The sequence below is a fragment of the Halichoerus grypus genome, chromosome 15, assembly GCF_964656455.1.
Source record: "Halichoerus grypus chromosome 15, mHalGry1.hap1.1, whole genome shotgun sequence".
Taxonomy (NCBI): domain Eukaryota; kingdom Metazoa; phylum Chordata; class Mammalia; order Carnivora; family Phocidae; genus Halichoerus; species Halichoerus grypus.
In genome coordinates this window covers 18,049,124-18,065,931 of record NC_135726.1, presented here as the reverse complement: position 1 = coordinate 18,065,931, position 16,808 = coordinate 18,049,124, and the positions used below count along the sequence as shown (strand labels likewise).

At 45.6% G+C, this 16,808-nt stretch overlaps 1 protein-coding gene across 6 annotated transcripts in view; it reads left to right on the top strand.

Annotated features, from left to right (window-relative positions):
- Window positions 1-13,783, top strand: part of CTCF (CCCTC-binding factor) — a 47,670-nt gene extending 33,887 nt beyond the window's left edge. For 2 of the 6 annotated variants that reach the window (XM_078063635.1, XM_078063634.1), the window contains 7 exons: window positions 28-148; window positions 841-990; window positions 5,099-5,259; window positions 5,781-5,963; window positions 6,575-6,710; window positions 10,977-11,141; window positions 12,289-13,783. In XM_078063635.1, the coding sequence (XP_077919761.1) occupies window positions 28-148; window positions 841-990; window positions 5,099-5,259; window positions 5,781-5,963; window positions 6,575-6,710; window positions 10,977-11,141; window positions 12,289-12,473 (1,101 nt within the window). In that variant the 3' untranslated portion in view covers window positions 12,474-13,783. The remainder of the gene's footprint in view (window positions 1-27; window positions 149-840; window positions 991-5,098; window positions 5,260-5,780; window positions 5,964-6,574; window positions 6,711-10,976; window positions 11,142-12,288) is intronic. The other 4 variants (XM_036115059.2, XM_036115061.2, XM_078063636.1 and 1 more) reach the window with 4 other exon arrangements.
- The last annotated feature ends 3,025 nt before the right edge of the window (window positions 13,784-16,808 follow it).

Below are 16,808 nucleotides of genomic sequence, written 5' to 3'. Positions count from 1 at the left end.
TACAGTCATTGTGCTTTCATGTTTCAGGTCAGCAAATTAAAACGTCACATTCGCTCTCATACTGGGGAGCGTCCGTTCCAGTGCAGCTTGTGCAGTTACGCCAGCAGGGACACATACAAGCTGAAAAGGCACATGAGAACTCATTCAGGTAGGACATCTTCCCTCCTTGTTGTATTAATGAGCTGCTTTTCAGTGGATCCCATGGGACCCTGTAAACCACCTCACACCCCTGTTGCTTACCAGAATGGGAGCTGGCATAAAAGTAATGGAATTGACAAATGCTTCTCTGGCATATCATCTGAATTCATTGTTCTGAATATACATTGGAGAATGGAAAGTTTCACTATTAGAAGTCTGAGTAGATTACCTAACCCGCTCATTCAGTTTTCCCCATACTGTGTTTTCCTAAAAAAGAAAAATTTGTAGGGGCGCCTGCCTGGCTCAGTCGGTAGAGTGTGTGACTCTTGATTTCGGGGTCTTGAGTTCGAGCCGCATGTTGGGTGTAAAGATAAAAAGAAAAAGAACTTGGAGGTCCTTCTATTGTCTATCTCCTGTCCCCCAAAGGCAGGCCTTGTAGGAATTGTTCGCTCGCTCACTCTCGGGAGTGAGTCTGTGGTGGAGCTGACAGCCAGCAGTTCAGGACTTGAGTGCCATCTCTTAAGAACGGGTGTGAGCCATGCAGCAGGCCTGAGGCTTGGGCTCGCTGGGTAACACCTGAGGATTCTCTGTAGCTTAGCTTTTCTGCTACCTGACTGCAGCTGAATTACCACCTGAATTACCCTCCAGTTAAATGATGGTGCTCATTTCATCTAATTTGTTTGTTCTGTATTTCCTTTTAAGGGGAAAAACCTTATGAATGTTATATTTGTCATGCTCGGTTTACCCAAAGTGGTACCATGAAGATGCACATTTTACAGAAGCACACAGAAAATGTGGCCAAATTTCACTGTCCCCACTGTGACACTGTCATAGCCCGAAAAAGTGATTTGGGTAAGTAAATTAGCTAGTGGCAAATGAAAAAATATTTTTGAGGATGTGTGAAAGTAGGAGGATCATAAATAACTTCCTTTTCTAAATTATGTAAGTTTTGTATAGGTGAATGGCCTACCACTTAATAACAGCCATTGCTTAGCATCTGTTTTTATCTTCTTTCTCTCATTGCAGTCAGGCCACAAGATTCTTTCCTGAATATAGCTCATTTATAAATTAACAGGAGCTGTAATGAGAGGAAATAGTAAACCTTTAATTAGTAGTCCTCACTGGTAATGTTCAAATCTCCAAATAGGGAAGTGACATAGTATGATTCAAACTAAGGACTGTCCATTTCAGTTTTTCTCAGAGCATAAGTACTTTCTCTAAATAATTAGACGTTATTGGTTGGATGATAACTATATTTCTGTGCATAATTAAACTATAGCTTATACAGAGGCAGAATTTATCAGTAGAAATTGTAGTTGGGCCCATAAAGGTATGGTCACCTGGATGTGTCTCCCTTTGTTTTTCCTATTTAAAAGAGATAAAAATACTGCCCCTGTCTGATCTCTATCCAAAATGTATTGCTCCTTGAATATTATTGTTTTTTCCCTTGAATATTATTAGTATAAACAATTTTATATATAGGTAAATTGTTGTACTTTACAAAACATCTTTTATTACTTTAACTTTTTAACCCATTTGATATTCATAGCAACCATATGAAGTCACCAAGGCATATGTATTTTAGCTGAGTAAAGTTAGGCAATTTAGCTGGTGTCTTAAAACATTGTTATATTGGGGCGCCTGGATGGCTCAGTCGGTTAAGCAGCTGCCTTTGGCTCAGATCATGATCCCGGAATCCTGGGATCGAGCCCCGTGTCGGGCTCCCTGCTCAGTGGGGAGCCTGCTTCTCCCTCTCTCTCTCTGCCTGCTGCTCCCCGTTTGTGCGCGCGCTCTCTCTCTGTCAAATAAATAAATAAAATCTTAAAAAAGATTTTATTGTTATATTAATACGACCATATTGGACAAAATGCAGGCTAGCATACGTTTTTTTAAGGTATAAGTGTATGTATTTATTTATTTTAACATCTAATACACATTTTGAAGATGAAACCATGAGTTTGAAGCAGAGGGCTTTAGGCTCCACATAAGATCTGTGGGTTACTTGTTCATCCTAACATGTTAAGAGGATTTTGTTAGAAAGATTTAAGAGGCACTGTCCTCTGATAAATGAATTTTACTGTTCTTATAATACAGAAACCTAAAATCTAAATTGATAATACCTCATGATAGTGTGTGTGAGCTATTAGGCCACTGTTTGGATTATTTAAATTTTTAAAATTATTCACTTTTATGATGCAAGTATATATTTTGGGTGTTCTATACCTGTATGATACCCTTTAGGCCCTACATAATAAGGAACTTAATTGCTTAGGAGCTGTCAGATAATAGTTATCTCCCAAAACCAATCCCAAAGAAGTTCCCTCTTTAAAGCAGGCCTGATTTCACACTAATATGCTATAAATAAAATTTATCACTTTGTGACACAGGAGAGCGTGGGCTTTGGAGACTTGACCTACTAGAGTCAAGATTCACCTCCAAATATTCCTCTAAGCCTCTTTTTGTTGTTTTTTTTTTCCCCAACTGATTTTTAGGAAAAATAACTACCTTACACAGTTGTTATAAGTATTAAGAACACATGAAAGAAAGTCTTTCACTGTTAGGTCTCTTATCACAGGACCAGAAGGGGAAGTTGAGGCCTTTTAAAAATTATTTGGGGGCACCTGGGTGGTTCATTCGTTAAGCGTCTGCCTTCGGCTCAGGTCATGATGCCGGGATCCTGAGATCGAGCTCTGCGTTAGGCTTCCTGCTCAGTGGGGAGCCTGTTTCTCCCTCTCCCGCTCCCTCTGCTTGTGTTCCCTCTCTCACTGTTTCTGTCAAATAAATCTTTAAAAAAAATTATTTGAAATAATATATGTATGTATGAAAGGCTTTCATATAGTGAACATGTGTAGAGAGTAAAAAAGAAAAGCCTTCCCTCATTTCTGCTCCCCAGAATTGGTCTTCTTTAAGTCTGATGTGGTATGAGTGAAGCAGGTTGGTAGCACCATAAATTCATGATCCCAGATGCAGCTGAGCTTTCATTGTTTCTGGGCAGTCCACCTATTTGTCCTTGTCAGGTGTGCTCCTGTTTTCCTCAGTGAGTTCAATCATTCATTCATTCCACAAATGTTTAGTTGCCTGCTATGTGGAAGGCACCATGAAACGAGTCAGAGTTGGGTGAATCATTTGCACTTTTTTTAAACCTCTGATCTTTCCTCCCCTTTTCCCTCCACCTCCATGGTCTCAGTAAGTGACCTCTTTTCCTACTTCATAAGAAAAGTAAAGGCGACAGATTGAAACTCCCAAATTTCTGTTCTCAAACCTACAAACCTATCTGCATTCATCTTTTCTTTGCCCATTTGCTGCAAGAGAGTTGGCATCACTCTTCGTATTTGTGGCCTGTCCCTTTGCTTTTGCCTCAGTCCTGTCTTGTCTTCTCTGCAGCTTTTATACCCTCATGTACTGCCTCCTTACCTTCATCTTCACACTTTCTTTCCTAGATCTTTCCCCTCAACTCTTAAACATGCTTACATTTCTCCTATCTTAAAAAAGAAAGTCTTCCCTGTCTAGGTTTGACTTTTTTTTAAGTTTCTAATTTTTGCTGTTAAAACATAATTTGGAAACTTGGAAATTTTTGTACAATATTACAAACTAGGGGAATGGGACACCTGGGTGGCTCATTCAGTTAAGTGTCTGACTTCAGCTCAGGTCGTGATCCCAGGGTCCTGGGATCGAGTCCTGCATCAGGCTCCTTGCTCAGCTGGGAGCCTGCTTCTCTCTGCCTGCTGCTCTCCCTGCTTGTGCTCTCTTTCAAATAAATAAAATCTTTTAAGAAATAAATAAACTATGGGAATTAGGGGCACCTGACTGGCTCAGTCCATAGAGCATGCGACGCTTGATCTCAGGGTTGTGAGTTCAAGCTCCACACTGGGTGTAGGGATTACTTAAAAATAAAATTTTTAAAAATAAATAAACTGTGGGAATTACGCTGTACAGTAGGTCTCTAGGACTTACTCATCTTTGGCTCATTTTTTATTTATTACTATTTTTTATGTTACTTAGGTGTTTAAGTTTGACTCTTATATCTCCTTCCCTGCCAATCCTCATAAAGAGTTCTATCCCTCACAGTCTTCCTTCCTGTTTCTCATGCCCTCCCATCTTAGCTTACACCCCATTCTGTAAAGTGACTCTTCCTAAGATCACTAAACACCACATTGCTTATTCCACTTACCATCTTTCTTGATCTCTTAAGAATATTCTTCATAGTGGACTGTGCCATCCTCCTTAAAACACTTTCTTCCCTTGGTTTCCGTGGCACGATAGCCTGTTGGCTTTCTTCTCTATTCTTTCTCAGCCTTCTCTTGTTTTAACCGTTTTTCTTTCCACTGGCCTTACCTGTTAGCTTTCTTAAAGTGTGACCTGTACTCTTCTTTTTCTTTTTGCCGTAGTGATTTCTTGAACTCCCGTGAGCTAATTCAAATCCCAACAACTCCAGTTCTTACTCTAAATCCTTCCTTTGAGCTAGGCTTATTTAGCCTTTGCCATCCCTAGTTTGATATCACTGGCATTTCACATTTAACAGGTTCAAAACTGAAGGTCTAAAACCCCCCTGCCCCCTTTCCCCAAAACAAACAAAGGGCTTTAGCCCTTTTCCACTGTTCCTTGTCTCAGCAAATGGCCCCATCCGCCTACCCGGTTTTCAAAGCCAGGAACCTGGAGGTCGTCTATTGACACCCACCTTCTTTCTTGTTCTGTATTCAGTGAATAAGTCCTGTTGATGCTACTTTCTGGGTCTCTCATCAGTTCTCCCCACTCCTTCCAAGCCACCATCTTCTCTCACCTGTCCTGTTTCCATATCTTAACTAGTCTTTCCACTTCTCTTGTCTTTTTGCCTCTTAATTCACTTTCAGGACAGCAGCCAGAGTAAATATTTTAAGAAGCAGAGAAGAACGTATTATTAACTTAATGAAATGCCTGTTTGTTTTCACAAGTTAGACTGGGATTTGTGTTTTGCTTTCAGGTGTCCACTTGCGAAAGCAGCATTCCTACATTGAGCAAGGCAAGAAATGTCGATACTGCGATGCTGTGTTTCATGAGCGCTATGCCCTCATCCAGCATCAGAAGTCACACAAGAATGAGAAGCGCTTTAAGTGTGACCAGTGTGATTACGCTTGCAGACAGGTAGAGACCTTCATAGTTAGAAAGCAGTTGGTTCCCCATTCCCCATCAGTGTCAGGTTTTATCAGAGGGTTTTTAGATTCCTTATATAGTAACTGTTTTTAAGGATGGTATTTTCAAACTGACTTATGAGGAATATCACCAGAGGTCTCACTCCTCGATGTTATCACCTCAGTCTCCAGCTGATGTTTTTATTCAGTCATAGCTTACCTCCCCCTCAGGCGAACTACTGGCTGCTTTATCAAAACTGGGAGAGTTAAGTCCAGGACCTGAGAGAAGAGAAGAAAATGGTCCTGGGGCTTAGGGGTGATCTAGACAGGCGGCCCAGCCAGGGAGCATATCCGCACTGGGATTTAAGGCAGCAGTTTTGCAGCCCTGTAAAGATAACTTTATCCTCTGGACAAGCAGTTTTGAGCCTAGACCCTTCCGGAGGGAAAGGCCTCTCGACCATGTGTGCAGATGGTGGCTGGGGTAGCAACCCTGTGACGGGCTCTGAGGCCTTTCCCCCACCTGCTGTCTTTCAGGAGAGGCACATGATCATGCACAAGCGCACCCACACTGGGGAGAAGCCTTACGCTTGCAGCCACTGCGACAAGACCTTCCGCCAGAAGCAGCTCCTCGACATGCACTTCAAACGCTATCATGACCCCAACTTTGTCCCTGCGGCCTTTGTCTGTTCTAAGTGTGGGAAAACCTTTACACGCCGGGTGAGAGTCAGAACTTTACTTCCCTTATCATGGTTCTTAATATCATGTTCTTGATCTTCCACTGCAAAGCAGGGCAGTTTTTTCCACTGAGGTTATAAGCACAGAGATGCCTTATCATTTGGAAAGGGCCACTCATCACCACCTCAGGCTTTTCTGTACATGTGTGAACCCTCCTGCTGAAGGGGGGGACTCAGTATCTGAAATAGGTCTTTCTTGGATCTTCCTTTGGGGCCGTGTTAGTCAGGTCTGCACAGGACAGGGGGCTGGTCTGATCCTCCTGTGTTCCTCTGGCCTGCAGGCTGCTGAGAGGACCTAGCCCCTCCTCTTCTGAGGGACTGTCTTTCCTCCCTCCCTCCCTCCCTCCCTCTCTCCCTCCCTTTCTCTCTCTCTCCCCCTCTCCCACCCCCTTCCTTCTCTCTCCCTCTTCCAGATGGAGACCATTTCCCTTGAATGAGGAGAGCATGTTCAGGATGTGCTTATTAACACACACTAGAACATTTCAGACTAGATATGAGTACCCGAAATTTTTATTAAACTAAAGTAAGTGAACTTCTAATTTCTGATACCAGTTTTTTTAGTAACATGAACGAAGATTTTGTTTCTTCCGTTAGAATACCATGGCAAGACATGCTGACAATTGTGCTGGTCCAGATGGCGTAGAAGGGGAAAATGGAGGGGAAACAAAGAAGAGTAAACGTGGCAGAAAAAGAAAGATGCGTTCCAAAAAAGAAGACTCCTCTGACAGTGGTGAGTAACTTATTTCTTGATTTAGTTACATGTGGTAGATTTTGGTGCCCAGTTGCTAATCCATTGATGTATGGATGTACTGGGATAGGCCAATCACTCTTACTTCCTTTATAGCCTCTAGTCTCTCTAATGTATGTTATGTATTTACAGCAGCAGCTAGTTTCTGGGGAAAGTTCGTGTTTTTTGTTTATGTGTGTGTTTTTTTCTCCTGGTATTCCATTGCTTGATAATACCTTATATATTACATGTTCAGTTAAAGCCAAAGCAAAATTAGTATCTCGACTCAGTTTCCTCAGATTAGTGATATTCTAAGGCCAGCAGAGTTTCTTTTCTATGTTCGTAACTTTTACATTTAGGAATCTGGTCTAGATTTGAGCAATGAATCTAATGGATATGAAGAAGGTTTCTTAAGCATCTTGACCAACTTCTGGTTTGACTGCCTGTGTCAGCCTAGCCTTGAGATGTGTTGATCAAATCCATGAAGGTCAGCCTTTCTCTTCCTTCCTTAATCTCTCCGTTTTATAATGTAACACTTTGCCTGTTTTCCTACCATTGATGCTGTTGGGGGTGTTTTTTACTTTAGTCATGAAATCCAGGCAGAAGGTATGCTTTGAGGTGCTAGACTCATGAAGAGGGAGGGAGAACAAGAGCGTCAATAACGGAGAGTCACATTGGATGGTACACACTCGTCTCATGGTTTTAGGCTCTGTAATGTGGATGCTTGGGCCACTGGCCAAGTAGTTAAGAAGGCACATCTGTGACTAAAGATTTAAGCTTTTTATGGTAAAAGATATATGTAGAGGGGTTTTGTTTTGGGGAATACACTTCCCCAGAAGCACCATCAGACTGGAGAAATTATAGATGGTGCCTTACGTGTTTCTAAGGCTCCTCATTTTGTCTTGCATTGCTTGTTAGTAATAATGGGGAGGGATTAAAATTTTTTGAAGATTGAAAATACTTGAAAACTTCAGTCTCTCCATTGATTTTATCTAAAACTTGCTCATGAAAGCACTAGGTTTTTTTATATTTAGATCTGTAACAAGGTCCCTTTTAGTTTTTGTGTATTTTGTTTATTTTAATAAAACCTTTTCTGTTTAGAACTTTTACTTTTTCTGGGAGAATATTCATCCAGTAAGCATAAGAGTAGTTTATTTTTTGCTGCCTTTTTTAGAAAATCTAATTTAAGCATTCTCTTCATCACTGGGTTTTCAGTAAACATGCCTCCTTTAAAATGTCGGTTTACTTAAAAGCACACTGTTCTCTCCTGGGGCGCCTGGGTAGCTCAGTTGGTTGGGCATCTGCCTTTGGCTCAGGTCATGATCTCAGGGTCCTGGGAATGAGCCCCATGTCGGGCTTCCTGCTCAGCGGGGAGCCTACTTCTCCCTCTTCTCCTGCCTCTCCTTCCTCCTCGCATGCACACTCACTGTCTCTCTCTCTCAAATAAATAATCTTAAAAAAAAAAAATACATACCATTCTCTACTGAGAATCTTTGTGGGACCCTTTCACTAAGAAATTAATGAGTGGGGCACCTGGGTGATTCAGTCAGTTGAGTGTCCAACTCTTGGTTTCAGCTCAGGTCGTGATCTCAGGGTTCTGAGATCAGGCTCCATGCTCAGCGGGGATTCTGCTTGGGATTCTCTCCCTCTCCCTCTGTCCCTCACCCCGCTCGCATGTGGTCTCTCTTGCTTGCTCGCTTTCGCTCTAAAATAAATTTTTTAAAAAAAATCACAGGGGTGCCTGGGTGGCTTAGTCATTGAGCGTCTGCCTTCGGCTGGTGTCATGATCCCAGGGTCCTGGGATCGAGCCCCACATCGGGCTCCCTGCTCAGTGGGAAACCTGCTTCTCCCTCTCCCTCACTTGTGTTCCCTCTCTCGCTGTGTCTGTCTCTGTCAAAAAAAAAAAAAAAAAAATCACAGGCCCCAAGTGCCACCAGAGATCCACAGGTAACCTTGAGCTGGAGGATCTCTGTAGGTGCTTCTAGTTGCAGAGCCTCCTACTGCCACAGATGTTGGCCCTTACTTAGCCTTCTTGCTTATGGTACCACTTGGTCACTTCTGTGGTTCATCTCCCAGTAAGAGAGGCTTCATTCCCTAATTATGCATCACCAGAGCATCTTTCAGCAGAAGACTTTACTGATGGTTGCTAATAGATGCTGCAGCTCCTTCTTTTGTCTTATGCATTGCTGGCTTGTAGAGCACAGTTTGGTTCTGGGCCTTGTACCGAGTGTCTTTTTATCCCCCCAGAAAGTCTGGGCTTTCCATCCCATTGCTGACCAAGACCACACAGTCACATTTGTCCTCTCCCAGAAGTTCTGCCTGTTGGCCACTTGCAGAGATTAACCAGCAGAATCTACTGCTATTTTCGAGGCTTTTTGCCAAAATCTCTCCAAGCCAATAAGCCTTTGACCCTATTAACCTTCTTTGTGTGCTTTTTTCCCCCAATTCTGACTGAATTTGTTTGGTTTTCTAGGCATTGGGCCAACTTAGGCAGTAGGGGGCTTGAATAAGTTCAACAGGGAAGTATCTCATCTCGTTCTTGACACACTGCCACATACCAGTGTGTTCCCCACATTTTCACTTAGGATTTGACAAACAAGGCATTTTGTCCTAAAGATGAGGCCTTTACTCCTAGATTTCTAAATGTAAATGTCTGGTCCTAGAGAAAGACAGCATAACCTGTACTCCTCAGAGGCAGAGGCGAGCAGGGAGGGTACTTCGCGTGCCATGCGTGGCAAGGAGTGGGGGAGCAGGAGCCCCGGAACCGTGGCCAGGGGTGGGCAGCAGAACAGCCCCAGGTGGAGGCTGGAGGTTGAGTTCTGCCTGCTATAATTTAGCCATGCCTTCCAAATCACTTAGCTTCTCACTTTTTCTATAAAATGAGGGTAGCACCTCTTACTAAATGAAGTAATGAAGCCAAAATGGAATAATGGAGAATGTTAAAAACTGTGACGCATGGTGCAAACAAGAAGTGTGTCTGTGTAGGGGAGTCCCCAAGTTGCAGAGCGTGATTACATGCGTTACAGTTCAATCCTTTTGATCCTCAAATCACTAGTAAGTAGGTTGGGGGTGTTTTAGAGATTATATAAGGAAACTGAGGTTCACTGTGGTCATTGTCCCAAGTCACACACCTAGTAAGGGATTCAGAGCTCCTTGTCAGTATTCTTTATACAGTAGTCCCCTCTTGATGATGGCATCAGGGAGAAAATTAGGGAGTTAAGAATGACCCATTGATTCCAGCATAGCTGAGAATTAAGTTAAAAAACTTGGCCTTAAAGCCATCAGGGGGGCCTGGGTGGCTCAGTAGGTTGAGTGGCCAACTCTCGATTTTGGCTCAGGTCATGATCTCAGGGTTGTGGGATTGGGCCCCATGTCAGGCTCCATGCTCAGCAGAGAGTCTGCTTGAGGATTCTGTCTCCCTCTCCCTCTGCTTCCCCCCACCCCGCCCCGTGTGTGTGTCTCTCTAAATAAATAAATAAATCTTTTTTTTTAAAAAACATCAATCATAGTCCTAGAAGAACTCTTGCTGCTTATCCTAGTAATAGGACCTCACAATGCCATAGGAATTTGTTGTGCATGCATGCGCACGTACACACACACACACACCCCGTCTGCCATGCGCACGTACACACACACACACACACACACACACACACACACACACACCCCACCCCACCCCCCCCCCCCCGTCTGCCTACTCAGAGACTGGCAGGAGCACATCTTCGAGGGTCTGTCTCAGGCTCAGTACCCTGCTTTATCCTTGCATAATAGATAGAGGGAATATATGTTTTCAACTTAAACACTGTGGTATTGTTACATATCTGGCATATGATGGAATTGCCTCTTAAGAATTTGAAACTTGGGGCGCCTGGGTGGCTCAGTCGTTAAGCATCTGCCTTCGGCCCACATCGGGCTCCCTGCTTGGTGGAAGCCTGCTCTCCCTCTCCCACTCCCTCTGCTTGTGTTCCTGCTCTCGCTCTCTTTCTGTCAAATAAAATCTTTAAAAAAAATTTTTTTGAAACTTAATATTCTGATATCTAAAGCTAAAAGAAAAAAGTAATATCCAGCCCACATAAAGTAGGACTAGTAGTCTTCGAGTTGATTTGTGTATTAATTCTAACAAAAGCATTTTTAAATGGACTTCTGTTGATGAAAATAAATATGTAACTAGACTTAACAGAATATGTGATTTTGTGTGTGTGTCATTTTTCTTCTGCTGTACTTCTCCCTGTCCGTCCCCCCGCCGCATGTTACTCCTGATTTCATGAGAAGAAAATGCTGAGCCAGACCTGGATGACAATGAGGATGAGGAGGAACCTGCTGTGGAAATTGAACCCGAGCCAGAGCCTCAGCCTGTGACCCCAGCCCCACCCCCTGCCAAGAAGCGGAGAGGACGCCCTCCTGGCAGAACCAACCAGCCCAAACAGACCCAGCGTAAGTTCCTTGTCTCCACCTAGTAGGCTGGAGGCTGGCGGCTGCTCCCAGCGTGGGCAGAAGCCAGATGGGTCCTTGTTTTGGGGGATGATGAGAACAAGTTAAGGTCACACCAGGAACAAACTGTCAGGAATCGATTATTTAGTTTTTACTGGGAAACACATGAGGAAGACCCGAGAAGCCCGTTGCACTTCAGGGAGAAGGCCTAAGTAGAAGGTTCGCATGTTGGACAAGATGGGGACTTTGTGGGAGGGTTCTGCAGAACAACCAACATCCCAGTCAGCTGGCAGCATTGATATGGTAATGAATGTGAAAGAGCCAAAGTGTAAGGGATGAAGGATAAAGCAATTTCTGTGCTGAGTGTTCCTCCTAAGAAATCCGGGCCTGTGGATTCAGGGTTGGCCTTGTGCTGTAGGAGCGGACACAGCAGAGGTGTTCACCCTCTGCCTCACACCACAAGTGGCAGTGGGCACGGCCCTTGTGACAGCAGGCTCTGGGGGACTCGAGTCTCTGTTCTGCTCTCTGTTGTTGTGGATATCCTGAAAGCTGGCAGGCAGGGTTTTTTCTTTAACAAACGGAAGATTTTTTTTTTTTTTTAATGTACTCCCTGAGCCCATGTGTAAATGTCTGTTTGTGGGGGGTGTGACTGTAGACCCTGGGAACCATTTTGCCTACACATACTTGAGTGAAAACACTGGTGGAGGGCCCTGGGTGTGGGAGACTTCAGGGTCAGAAATGGATGTTCTTGCTGTAGGTGGTTCACCTCCAACTCGACCCTGCATCACACGCATTGGGAGGTATTCTTAGTCATGTGCTGTCTGCAGCTTTTGCCTATCTCGTACTAGTGCAAAGCTCAACTTTATGATGTAAAGGAAAACTAAGGCTTTTAGTATGGAATTTGGGAGGCATATGAACATGAATGTCAGCATTTTGTTCTTTGATAGCCAGAGAGTATTGGGGCTTTATGAATGGCCATATTTTAGGTCATTAAGTCTTTTTTTTTTTTTTTTTATGACTTTTTCTGTGTCCTTGCTAATAAGGCTTTCCTGCATTGCTGACATCCATTTAGTGTCGAGTCTGACGGGACCCTTGCAATCCTCAGGGGCTTTAATGGAGCATTTGTTTTGTTCATGCTCTTTCTTGCCAGCAACAGCCATCATCCAGGTGGAAGACCAGAATACAGGTGCAATTGAGAACATTATAGTTGAAGTCAAAAAAGAGCCAGATGCGGAACCCGTGGAGGGGGAGGAAGAGGAGGCCCAGCCGGCAGCCACAGACGCCCCCAACGGAGACCTCACGCCCGAGATGATCCTCAGCATGATGGACCGGTGATGGCGGGGCCTTGCTCATCGCCAGGACTGCTCTGGGCTGTGTTTAAACGGCCCGCATCTTAATTTTTCTCCCTTCTTTCTTCTTTTGGCTTTGGGAAAAGCATCATTTTACACCATTTTACCAAACACACTGAGAACTAAAACTTCAAGGATGATGTTAGAAAAATGTGATTTTACTAGAACTTGCTGTTTGATGTTAGCAAATCATGGAATGTTCTGAGTCCCTGAGGGTTTACTGTGAAGTGCTGAGGACAGTGTTGATGCCTGACTGGTTTTCTTAGATGGAAACAGAGACATTGGACCCTCTCTCTTGCTATGGTAAACCACTCCAGAATGGCCACCGGGTTTCCCAGAGTTCTAGGTCTTCTTCCCAGGAGAGTTTTTAATTGTAAATGCAGACTTGGGAAGGACTTACACTTTTAAACTGGTTTTTGCTTCTGCTTCTCCCTGACTCCCTTTGCTCGGAGCCAGCTGCACGCCAGTAGTCCGGCATGCTGCGATCGGTGTCTGTCCTGAAGGCTTTGCCGCTTTCTTGGCAGAGTTTCTGGTATGGTCAAGCTTGTAAATAACTTTTTTTACATTTTAATCTTTTCCATTAATTAAGAGGTTGAAAAGAAGTGCAGTGTAAGAAAACCCAGCATTTTAATTACTTGCAAATTAAGTTACCACAGACTCTGTCGTGTGTAAATGTTGACAAGGAATTGGATCACAATCATGTAGCAGAATGGCACCGAGACTGCTGCCCGCTAATGACGGACGCCCACATGGAAGATCGCGATTTCCAGCCCGTGGAGCCAGCATTTGAACCTTGTACAATTAACTTTCAGTTATGATTTCCCATCTACATTTTCTTTGCTCTGTTTGTAGCTGAATTTTGTGTTTTATAATTCCTCTGTTCAAGCAGAAGGGTGATTATGAGTGGGTCACAGCAGCCCTTAAAAGCTGGGCCAGAAAATTTCACTAGGTCAGTAATTTAAACTTTGGATCTGCAAAACAAAATAATGTGAAACAAAACCAACTAAAAAGTGATTCTTGCACATGAACTGTCACACGTTTGAAATGTGTTTTTTAGAGAGCCTCAGTCTTGCTGATTTCAAACACTTTTTTCTTCTGTGTATTGCTTTTAAAAGAGCCATCAGTTAGCTATCAGACTCTAGGTTGATGCATTTTGTACTTAGCTGTACTGTGTGATATTTTTCATTATTTTAGGACGCCAACATGAGACCTGTAATAAAATACGTAATGGGGTTGAAAGCTGGGGAGGAGGACCTACTGCTGTACAGCTAATAAATCATAATGGATTAACAAGTGCTCCAGACACTCCGTCACGTGTGATCTCTGCCTGCTGGGGGCCCCACAGGTCCGCGTGCATGGCCTCGGGTGCTGCAGGCCTGGTCGCCGTTCAGAGGCGAACTCTGTTCTTGGGATGGCCACTTCCTGTCCAGCACGTCCGAGATGATCTTGGCAAATGGTGGGGTTAGTGAGTGAACCCCGCCACAGGTTTTAACTCCCCAGAGGTGTGTGTGAGGAGCAAGGTGTGGTTGGACAGCTGCCAGCCTCCGTGATCCACCTTAGGGGTGGGTCCCTGCAGCAGAGGGGTGACCACAGAAGTTAGAGGAGAAGGGGGCTCATGGGAAGTTCTGTCCTCTGGACCTCTGCTCCGTGAGGGCTGAGGTCAGCACCTTGGGTTCTGCCAAGTGCAGGACAACGGAAGCTGGGCCCAGTCTGCCCTAGAGCAGGTCATGTGGGAGGGGAGACAGAGTCACCAGGCTGCAGAGAGCGATTCCTAGACAGCCAGCTTGTTAGCGCCGCGGGAGGCACCGTGGAAAGGGAGTTGGACTAGGAAGCTGATGCGTTAGTGAAACGTCCTCTTGCTGCCGCTGCCCATTTCTGGGCAGATAGCTTTGGTAAACCCGTTTTAGTTAAAAGCTTCAGCCACTGATTCTGGGGCTTTTTTTTTAATTTAAAAAAAAATTTTTTTTTTTTTTAAGATTTTATTTATTTGCGAGGGAGAGAATGAGAGACAGAGAGCATGAGAGGGAGGAGGGTCAGAGGGAGAAGCAGACTCCCTGCTGAGCAGGGAGCCCGATGTGGGACTCGATCCCGGGACTCCAGGATCATGACCTGAGCTGAAGGCAGTCGCTTAACCAACTGAGCCACCCAGGCGCCCGAGTCTGGGGCTTTTTAACCAGAATTCTGAGTTAGTGGTTTTCAGGGAGAAGTAACAGAAGGTCAGGTGTGTGTGACCTTTGGCTGCTAGTACTGTCCACGTAGTCACATCTCCCAGGAAAACGGGTATCTGAGGCCTCAAGATTCAGAACCTGGCAGGCAGCTCCTTGGGCCCAATGTTAGCGACCCGAGGCTGTCAGAGTGTGGGGTCTTTGTCTCAGGAATGGGCCAGCCCCTACGGGGGGCAGAGTACCCCCTACCATAGTGTTTCAGTGGCCATACGATTTTCTAAATTTTTTGGTGTTCATAATAGAAGATGTCTGCAGAACAGTGAGATCTTTATCTTCAGCATAGCTTTTTCTCTCTCTTTGTGTACATGCAAGTTGTTTGAAAGTTTAAAAGATAGTTTTGGATGGAGAGGGGGCAAGAGGAGTCCTATTCTGATGGAGTAGAAACTTAGAAGGGATCCCCCATTGCATAGCCCAGGGGTGCATTGCATGCACCCTGTGTGACTCCATTATATATAAAACCTGTATAAAATACAGATTTTACATATATAAACATGGAAGTACAGAAGCCATTTCTCACTGCACACCTGAGAACTGTGGACGGGCTAATTCCTGACCTGTCAGCTCTCCCCCACTGTTAGGCCGGAGCAGGTACTGGAGTAAAATACTCCCTTTGCTCACCTGGGCCCTCCTTGCCGGTGGTCTGGGTCTGGGCTTCTAAACGGTCTGCGGGGAACCTGTGGCCGCCTGGAGGTGCGGCCCGGCCCCTCCTCCTGCGCTGCGGCCGCAGGCGGGGCTTCCGCCTCAGGAGGGTGGGCGCCCACGGAGGGTCCTGCCGTCTAGAACACGGCCGAGCTGGAGGCCTCTCCCCCTCGCGCTGAGTCACTCAGCGTGTTCGGAGCTGGAACACTGGGTCCCCGGGGTCTCTGATAGAGTTGTGGCCGTTGGGTCGCTGCCGCCCTGACCAGCAGCAGTTCGGAGGTGCGTGGCGAGCCCCCCAGCCCTGCCCTGGTTTCCGTGCCTGTCTGGTCTGCTCCCGTCAGACGGGGGCAGATGCCACCGGCGCGTTGCTCGCCTCCAGAGTCTCCTCCGGCAGTCCTTCCCTCTTGTATTTCCCCTCCGAATCCTCAACAGAAGAGCCCTGGCCAGGTGCGCTTCCTCTTGGTCCGCTGTGGGGCCCCAGGGTTGCCGGGCCCACGTGGCCGGTGTGTGTGCGCCTTCCCCGAGTGCCAGGCCCTGCGGTGAGCACTTCGGCAGCATTTCGTAGCCTCGGAGCAACACTCTGAGGTAAGTTCATAGCTCCAGCTTACGAAACGGGAACTGGAAGCCCAGAAAGGTTAAGTAACTTCTTGAGTGTGGAACACCTGGTAAGAGGTGGAGTCGGGACGAACGTCCAGGCGGTCGGCCTTTAGAACCAGCGTTTTCCACGGACAGACTGACCGCTCGGCCTGCTGAGTGTGAGAGACCTACTGAGTTCTCACCCTAAAAGCAACTTGTGGGTTCTATGTGGTCTTAGAAGGAGTCCTAAATCTTAACCCAACCTCTTCTTTCAAACTGGGAGACATCAGAAGACTGGTGCCTCCGTTTGCAGGAACACCTCTGGCTGAGTCCTCCCGTCCGCCCTCGTCAGTCCTCAGCTTTCACATCGTCGGCCTCTTGCTTGAGGGGAGGCTTTGCTCAAGCTGCTACCGTTCAGTTTCTACAGCCACTTTGTCTCAGTCTTTGGTAGAGATAAGATTTTGTTGGGGGTGGGAATGATCACGTGACTGGAGCATGTTCCCACTTCTCTCCAAGCCCTGAGGTGAGGAGGGGTAGCTAGATGGGAAGGAAGCCAAGGGACCCTGCTCATCATCTCATCTACTCTCAAGGTTATTTCACCTCTGCCGGGCTGAGCTATGGGCAGGGCAGAGGGCTGTTCCTAATAAGTGACAGTTTAATTGGATTGTAGTGGAAGAAAAAATAGTAATTCTTCTGTGAATCCTCCAGATTCTAGGTCCCTGGTCTTTTACAGGGCAGCATGCTTCCAGTTAGCAGGACCCCACCCCATGACCTCCTGACCCCTTCCAGCCAGTAGAGGTGAGGTCCGTGGAAGGGAGAGGATGCAGACACGGAGGATCCCCATGTAACTGGCCTTTGCTCACCCCTCCCAAAGGCCCTTG